The sequence below is a fragment of the Crotalus tigris genome, unplaced genomic scaffold, assembly GCF_016545835.1.
Source record: "Crotalus tigris isolate CLP2741 ecotype Arizona unplaced genomic scaffold, ASM1654583v1 scf7180000020104.566533, whole genome shotgun sequence".
In the NCBI taxonomy this organism is placed as follows: Eukaryota; Metazoa; Chordata; class Lepidosauria; order Squamata; family Viperidae; genus Crotalus; species Crotalus tigris.
The window spans coordinates 231,191-239,783 of record NW_024097859.1 but is presented as its reverse complement, the minus strand read 5'-3'; the positions used below and the strand labels follow the sequence as shown (position 1 = coordinate 239,783).

General features: G+C 56.1%; 1 protein-coding gene across 2 annotated transcripts in view; it reads right to left on the bottom strand.

The window, feature by feature from the left end:
* The window catches only part of SUPT6H (SPT6 homolog, histone chaperone and transcription elongation factor), a 67,865-nt gene continuing 59,272 nt past the window's right edge, over window positions 1-8,593 (bottom strand). The window contains exons 33-37 of one of the 2 annotated variants that reach the window (XM_039365515.1): window positions 8,294-8,406; window positions 5,787-5,864; window positions 4,824-4,990; window positions 2,647-2,840; window positions 1-636 (exon numbers count right to left, since the gene is read on the bottom strand). In XM_039365515.1, the coding sequence (XP_039221449.1) occupies window positions 450-636; window positions 2,647-2,840; window positions 4,824-4,990; window positions 5,787-5,864; window positions 8,294-8,406 (739 nt within the window). In that variant the 3' untranslated portion in view covers window positions 1-449. Of the gene's footprint in view, window positions 637-2,646; window positions 2,841-4,823; window positions 4,991-5,704; window positions 5,865-8,293; window positions 8,407-8,593 lie in introns of those variants that run through there. The other variant, XM_039365516.1, reaches the window with a different exon arrangement.

Below are 8,593 nucleotides of genomic sequence, written 5' to 3'. Positions count from 1 at the left end.
GGAACTAAGAAGGAAGGAAGGAAGGAAGGAAGGGAAGGAAGGAAGGAAGGAAGGAAGGAAGGAAGGAAGAAAGAAAGAAAGAAAGAAAGAAAGGAAGGAGATCAGAGGGATGGCATGTCCAGCCTCCGAGTTTGAGGCCGGGCCTTCTCATGTTACTCCTGGCCCGGCCCGGCCGTTCTGCTTCTGCGTCACCCCCCTCCCTGGAAAAGTAGTTGTGGGAAGCGGGCACGGGAGAGCAGAACGCACAAATGCCACAACGGGTCCGAAAGCCGCAAGGCCGTCTCGGTGCCAAGACTCCTGCAGCCTCCTTGAGTCTCTGCTCCCCACGCAGGGCGCTGCCCGGCGTCCCCGGCGCGCTTTTTCCCGCTGGGGGGGGAAGCGAACGAGAGGAAGGAGACGGCGCGAGGTGGCTGAGCGGTGTGGGTCAGCTTGGCTCCGCCCGCGGGGGACTACCGGTCCATCTCGTCCAGGAGCGGGGTGGCGTCGCCGGCCACGGACATGGGCGTGCTCTCGATCATGGGGCTGGGCGAGGGCCGAGGGGTCAGCCGCTGCTTCTGCTTCCGGCGCTCGGCCTCCTTCTCCTGCAGCCACTGTTCGGCCATCTTGCCCCAGTCGATGGGCGCCTGGGAGCTGGACCTGCCGAGGAAATGGGGAAGGCCATGAGGACTGGTGGCATGGCTCCCTTCAGCAGTGGCTGCGTCCTACGGGGGGGGGGGGGCGTCCTATTGGCTGGGGTGTCCAAGCTTGGCCTCTTTAAGACTGGTGGACTTCAACTCCCAGAATTCTATCCCATCCTATTCTATATTCCAGCGGTTCTCCACCTGTGGGTCGGGACCCCATTTGGGGTCGAACGACCATTTCACGGGGGTCGCCAAACAACGCAGTCCACCATTTCCCCCCCCCTTTTCCTTAGCTGTGCTCCTCCCTTTTATTCTATTGGCTTTTGAAAGCCAATAGAATAGACTCTCTTGAATAGAGTCTAATTCTATTGGCTTTCAAAAGTCCATAGGAATTGTCCAGGCTGTCTCTGCCCTGCTGAGCCCGCCAAAAGCCCCAGTCTGCAAACGGTGCTGCACCAGTGGAGTAGTCCTCGACTTATGACCGGTTGAGTAGTCCTCCACTTACGACCGGTTGGGGGGTTGCGGCATTAAAAAGGTTGAGAACCACTGCTATATTCCATTCTATTATTCTACTCTATCCTATTCTGATGATGTTCCCTAGTTGGGTTATGAAACGTCTGCAAGAGAACCACCCAGTTCAGAGAGCACCAAGGACCCCACAGCTGTCTTCCTCCTCCTCCTCCTCCTCCACTCTGCAACCCCCCCCCCTTCTAACACTGAGGGTGTTCCCTCGTTTGGGTCATGGAAGAAGTCGGCAAGGGAACATCCAAGTTCAGAGGACCCTCAGGCCAACCCTGAGCCCCAGACGCTCTCCTGGGTTGACCTGGAAGCCCCCTCCTGCGGGGGGGGGGGTTGCTGGGCGCCCGGCCCCGGCTTCTCCCCCGGGCGAGGCCCCTTCCTGGCAAGGCTTCCCCCTAAACCCAGCGCAGGCCCTGCCAGGCGGAAACGCCCCCAGCCCCGTCTTTGCCCAGATTCCCCGCCGGGGAGGGAAAGTCACCCAGTTAAGGGATTGCAACCCCCCCACCACCACCATCTGTCAGCTGGGTCCATCAAGAAGAACCAAGCTAAAGACGAAAAGAGCCCCTCTGCTCCTTGAAATGGGGTCCCCCAAAGGGCTTTCCCAAAAAAGGCAGCTGGACTTTCCTTGGGTTTTTCCTTGAAAACGTTTCGCTTCTGCTCCAAGAAGCTTCCTCAGTTCTTCAGATGTCTTTCCTTCTTTGTCCGTCTGTCTCTCTCATCTGCCACTCATCCGCCTAAGCCTTCTTTTTCTTTTCTTCTTTCTCTTTCCCTTCCTCCCTCTTTTTTCTTTTTCTTTCTTCTTCCTTTCTTTCCCCTTCCTCTCTCCCTCCCTTTCTCTTTCTTTCCTTCCTTTCTTTTATTTATTTCTTTCCCCTTCCTTCCTTCCTCTTTTCTTTCTTTCTTTCTTTTTCTTTCTTTCTTTCTTTCTTTCCCCTTCTTCCCTCCCTTTTTCTCTTTTCCCCTTCCTTTCTTTCCCCTTCCTCTCTCCCTCCCTTTTTCTTTCTTTCCCCTTCCTTCCTTCCTCTCTCCCTCCCTCTTTCTTTCCCCTTCCTCCCTCCCTCCCTTTTTCTTTCTTTCCCCTTCCTTCCTTCCTTCCTTCCTTCCTTCCTCCTTTCTTTTTTCTTTCCTTTCTCTTTCGTTTCTGTCCCCTTCCTCCCTTTCTCTCCCTCTTCCCTCCCTCCCTCCTCCCCTCCCCCTCTCGGAAGAACTGAAGAAGCTTCTTGGGTGAGAAGCAAACCATTTTCAAGAAAAAAAGCACCTTTGGGACAACCAGGAGGGTTGAGAATCTCCCAGGCCCCCTTCAGAGGGGAGGGGACCCAGGAGCCCCCTTCCCAGGCCCCAGAAGGAGAGGTGCCCCCTGCCCCCCCCCCGTTCTCCCAGCCAGGCCTGGCTTCCATGGGCTGCTCGGACAGGCGGCCAGCCAGCCGGCCAAGGGGAGCGGAGCCTCAGAGGGGGTCCCTGGAGCACCCTCCCACCCACCCTGCTTGTGGGGGGAGGTCTTGCTTACTTGGGGGGCTGCCGTTGCCCGGAGCTGGAGGAAGGCTGCTGTGAGGATGGCTGAGACTGGGTGGACTGGGGGGTGGTGCTGGCCTGGAGCTGGTGGTACTGGGGGGTGGTGATGGGCTGGCTCGGGGTGGTGTAGGAGTAGCTGGGGGTCAGCAAAGGGGTGGCCACCGGCTGCTGGGCGGGCGTGGTGAAGACCTGCAATGAGAGAGAGACGCGTCACAAGTCAGGGGCGCAGAGGGGCCGCTGTGAAGAAACCCCGACTTAACAACCGTTCGTTTAGTTCAGCGACAGTTAAAAAAAAAAGTGACTTATGTGTTTTTCACACCTCTGCCTCCTTTTGATCACCTGATCAAAAATTAGAACTACAGAGAAACTTCCTGACCGTTAGAACAATTAACCAGCGGAACAACCTGCCTCCAGAAGCGGTGAATGCTCCAACACTGGAAGTTTTTAAGAAGAGACTGGACAGCCATTTGTCCGAAATGGTACAGGGCAGGGGTAGGCAACCTGGGCTCTTTTATGACTGGTGGACTTCAACTCCCAGAATTCTACAGCCAGCATGGGGGAACTATGCCCCCCCTTCATGACTCGTGGACTTCAACTCCCAGAATTCCTCAGCCAGCATGGGGGAACTATGGCCCCCTTCATGACTTGTGGACTTCAACTCCCAGAATTCCTCAGCCAGCATGGGGGAACTATGGCCCCCTTCATGACTTGTGGACTTCAACTCCCAGAATTCCTGAGCCAGCATGGGGGGAACCTTGGCTCTTTTATCACTGGTGGACTTCAACTCCCAGAATTCCTGAGCCAGCATGGGGGAACTATGCCCCCTCTTCATGACTTGTGGACTTCAACTCCCAGAATTCCTCAGCCAGTATGGGGGAACTATGCCCCCCCCTTCATGACTTGTGGACTTCAACTCCCAGAATTCCTGAGTCAGCATAGTTCAGCATGGAAACCTCTCCCTTTTCCCTCAGCATGGCTGGCTCAGGAATTCTGGGAGTTGAAGTCCACCAGTCATAAAACAGCTAAGGTGGCCTACCCCGGTCTAGGGTTTCCTGCCTGAGCAGGGGGTTGGACTAGATGACCTCCAAGGTCCCTTCCAACTTTATTATTATTCGGCCACTTGGCAACTGGCATGTACTTACAACAGTTGCCGTCAACGGAGGAAGCTGGACTCGCTTAAACCACCAGAGTGATTTGCTTAGCAACTGAGACAAATGGTCGTAAAATGGGGCACGACTCACTTAACAAGACCCCCCCTGGTCTTACCCAACAATGGAAACGTTGAGTTCCATTCTGGTTGTTAAGTGGAGGACTGCCCGCAGCCAGAAGACGCGCCCCGTGGGCAGACGGTCTCCTGCGGGGTTTTCTAAGGCTGGGCACGTTGTAGGCTTACTCCTGATTTAATCCGAATAGAGCTGAACAGGACCTTGGAGGTCTTCTAGTCTGACCCTCGGCCACTTCAAACAAGTGGCCATCCAGTCTTTTCTTAAAAGCCTCCAGAGCAGGGGTTCTGCACCTGTGGGTCGGGACCCCATTTGGGGTCGAACGACCATTTCACGGGGGTCGCCAAACAACGCAGTCTGCCATTTTTTCCCCCCTTTTCCTTAGCTGTGCTCCTCCCTTTTATTCTATTGGCTTTTGAAAGCCAATAGAATAGACTCTCTTGAATAGAGTCTAATTCTTTTGGCTTTCAAAAGCCAATAGGAATTGTCCAGGCTGTCTTTGCCCTGCTGAGCCCGCCAGAAGTCCCATTCTGCAAACGGGGCTGCACCAGTTGAGTAGTCCTAGACTTACGACCGGTTGAGTAGTCCTCGACTTATGACTGGTTGGGGGTCACGGCATTAAAAAGGTTGAGAACCACTGCTCCAGAGCTTTCTTCCCTGGCAGTGCCTTCTCCCCCTGCCCCCCAATAGGAAAGCAGCCCCCCCCCCGCTCTCCTGCCCACTTTCGGGCTCGGCAACAAGCCCTGGGCATCCCTGAGAGGAAGTCCAGGCCCGCAGCTGGCACAGCCCTGAGTAGCTTCCTCTCTGCTCTTCCCGATAAACCTGGGGCACCAACTGGACAGGATTTGGGCACAGGGCCTCTGGGAAGAACAGCTGCCCCGCTGGCCCAGCTGAGGTGGGGCACCGCCGGGCGACTCGGCTGGGCCCCCAACCCCTTCCGCCCACTCACGTGGTATGCGCTGCTGCCTCCGCCGCTGCCCCCGTAGCCGTACTGGCTGGAAGCCCACTGCGCAGGGGTGGCGTTGGCGTTTTGGCCCTGGCCGGTCACGGCAGCGATGGCGCTGAACATCTGAGAGGTCATGTTTTGCGGCAAGGCGTTGACGGCTCGGGTCAGGTCTGCCGGGACAGAGGGGGGAAGGCGGTTAGATCGGGGTGGTGGTGGTCTCCCCAACCTCGGTCCCTTGACGACGTGTGGACTTCAACTCCCAGAATTCCCCAGCCAGCTATAGCTGGCTGGGGAATTCTGGGAGTTGAAGTCCACACGTTGTCAAGGGGCCAAGGTTGGAGACCCCTGGGTTAGATCTCTCTCTCTTCCCCCCCCTCTCTCTTCCCTCTGTTTCTCTCTCTCCTCCCTCCCCCTCGCTCTCTTCCCTCTGTCTCTCTCTGTCTCTTCCCTCTCTCCTCCCTCCCTCCCTCTTCTCTCCTCCCTCCCTCTTCCCTCTCCTCCCTCCTTCTCGCTCTCTTCCCTGTCTCTCTCCCCTCTCCTCCCTCCGTTTCTCTCCCCTCCCTCCCTCTCGCTCTCTTCCCTCTCTCCTCCCTCCGTTTCTCTCGCTCTCTTCCCTCTGTCTCTGTCTCTTCCCTCTCTCCTCCCTTCTTCTTCTCTCCTCCCTCCCTCTTCCCTCTCTCCTCCCTCCCTCTCGCTCTCTTCCCTGTCTTTCTTCCCTCTCCTCCCTCCGTTTCTCTCGCTCTCTTCCCTCTGTCTGTCTCTTCCCTCTCTCCTCCCTCCGTTTCTCTCGCTCTCTTCCCTCTGTCTGTCTCTCTTCCCTCTCTCTCTCTTCTCTCTCCTCCCTCCCTCTCTTCCCTCTCCCTCCGTTTCTCTCTCCTCCCTACCTCTCTCTCTCTCTCTCTCTCACACACAGTTCCTACACGCCGGGGAGGGAAGTGGTGCCAGGTGGCCTCTGCCGAGACTCACCTGCGAGGTTGATGTTGGCAGGGGTGGCGTTGATGGAGGCGGGCGTCCGGGTTCGGCTGCTGCTGCTGGGAGTGACACCTGAGCAGGGAGGGGGGAAGAGAGGGAGGAGCAGCCAGGTGAGTGGCCCAGGTAAGAGCTTCAGCAAGGCGGCCGCTGGCCGGGATATCCCTCTCTCGGGCTGGACTGGCGCAAGCGAAGGGAGCAGCCCAGAGCTGTGGGCCGACTGGAAGGGGGCCTCTGGCTCCGCTGTGCAGGAAGCGGACCGGCAGGGGTGGGGATTCTGGACTTTGTAGTTTTCTGGACAGACTAAGAGGAGCATCCTCCTCAGCAGGCACGGTCGACTCCGCTTCCCATCCTTCGGAGGTGGGTAAGAGGAGGACCCAGGGGGCTGGGGGCAGATTGGCTGAAACTCTGTAAACCGCTTAGGGAGGGTTGGAAAGCCCTGTGAAGGGGTATATCAGTCTAAGTGCTGTTGCTTGGGAAGGGAGGGAGGAAGGAAAGTGAGAAGGAAAGAAGGAAGGAAGGAAGGAAGGAAGGAAGGAAGGAAGGAAGGAAGGAAGGTGAGAAGGAAGGAAAGTGAGAAAGAAGAAAAGAAGGAAGGAAGGGAAGCAAGGAGAAAGAAGGAAGGAAGGAAAGAAGGAAGGAAGGAAAGTGAGAAGGAAGGAAGGAAAGAAGGAAAGTGAGAAAGAAGGTAAGAAGGAAGGAAGGAAAGTGAGAAGGAAGGAAGAAGAAAGGAAAGTGAGAAGGAAGAAAGGAAAGAAGGAAGAGAAGGAAGGAGAAAGAAAGAAGGAAAGTAAAGAAGGAAGGAAAGTGAGAAGGAAAGAAGGAAGGAATGAGAAGGAAGGAAAGTGATGGAAGGAAGGAAAGTGAGAAGGAAGGAAGCAAGGAGAAGGAAGGAAGGAAAGAAGGAAGGGAAGGAAGGAGAAGGAAGGAAGGAAGGAAAGTGAGAAGGAAGGAAGGAAAGAAGGAAAGGAAAGGAAGGATTGAGAAGGAAGGAAAAAAGGAAAGCAAGGAGAAGGAAGGAAGGAAAGAAGGAAGTGAGAAGGAAGGAAGGAAAGGAAGGAAAGCAAGGAGAAGGAAGGAAGGAAGGAAGGAAGGAAGGAAGGAAGGAAGGTTGTGGGTGGCGCAGTGGTTAGAATGAAGCACTGCAGGATAACTCTGCCCACAGCCAGGAGGTTCGATCCTGGCCGGCTCAAGGTTGACTCAGCCTTCCGTCCTTCCGAGGTGGGTAAAAGGAGGACCCAGGTGGTTGGGGGCAAACTGGCTGACTCTGCAAAGCTTCTTCAGAGAGGGCTGTAAAAGTACTATGAAGAGGCCTATAAGACTAGGTGCCGTTGCTATCATCATCATCTTGGTGACCCCTCCTCCATACTGGAAGACGGCTTGCTATTAGCTCCGGCCCCGGGAACTCAGAGGCACCAGCGGGCCCTTTCAAGGGGCAGCTGCAGGGCAGGGAACCAGGCCCCCAGCCCCCCCCCCGTCCAAGACCGGAGCCAGCAACAGCATTGCCCCCCCCCCCAGCCTTGTTAGCCTTCCGTAAAGCAGTAAGGACCGGGCTATGCTCCAGGGCCTGGGGGGGCCCACACATGCCGAGGGCCCCGACTCCTGGCTCCATGGTTAGCAGGCTGGGAGTCTGGTTCGGTATGTACTCAAATGAGACATTTTAACAGTTTTTATTGCTTTTGCTATTTTAAGATGTTTTTCAGTATTCAAGTATAACGCATGTTTTTGAATCGTGGGCCACCCAGAATTGCTTGCTGAGATGGGCGGCTATACAAATCAAATCAAATCAAAAATAAAAAAATGAATAAATAAAAAACATCCTTCCAGGCCGAGGCAGGGAAGGCGCTCCCTGGCTTTCCTCTGCTCAGAGCCGTTTGCTGAGGTGGGTGGCTACAGAAATCAGCCCATCAGTCAGTCAGTGTCAGTCAGTGTCAGTCAGTGAGTCAGTGTGAGTCAGTGTGTGTCAGTCAGCGAGTCAGCAAGCCAGCCAGCCAGCGTCAGTCAATCAGTGTCAGTCAGTCAGTGTCAGTCAGCGAGTCAGCCAGTGTCAGCCAGCCAGTCAGTGTCAGCCAGTCAGTGTCAGCCAGTCAGCCAGTCAGTGTCAGCCAGCCAGTCAGTCAGTGAGTCAGTGTCAGCCAGTGTCAGTCAGTCAGCCAGTCAGTGTCAGCCAGTGAGAGTCAGTCAAACCAACCAACCAACCAACCAACCAACCAACCAACCAACCAACCAACCAACCAACCAACCAGGCCGAGGCAGGGAAGGTGTTCCCTGGCTTTCCTCTGCTCAGAGCCATTTGCTGAGGTGGGTGACTATACAAATCAGCCCATCAATCAACCAACCAACCAACCAATCAATCAACCAAACCCATCCTTCCAGGCCGAGGCAAGGAAGGCGCTCCCTGGCCTTCTTCCGGTTCAGCTGCTCCACAGGGCAACAGCTGCTGCATGGAGGAGCCCAGAGAGCGAGTGGGGTGGGGTGGTGGGGAGGGGGCACCTGGGCCTTACCTGGCACGGGGTCCTGGTAGTGATCCTTGAACCACCGGAAGAGGCCATTGACCGTGGGGAAGATGTGGTTGCGGTACCGGAACCCCTCTGGCGTCACCGTCACATACTCGATTCTGCGGCGAGAGACTTTTGTGGCAACTCTGGCCAAGGGGGGCTGTCGGGCCAGCCTAGGGGGAGGGCCAAGATGCCCACCCCCAGCCTTCTGATCCTGACTTGTCTGTTTGCCAAAAGAAGCCAGGAAGGCGGAGACCGGAGCGGGCAAGCGTGGGATACCTCCCAGGGCGCCCGTCAGGTCCCGGA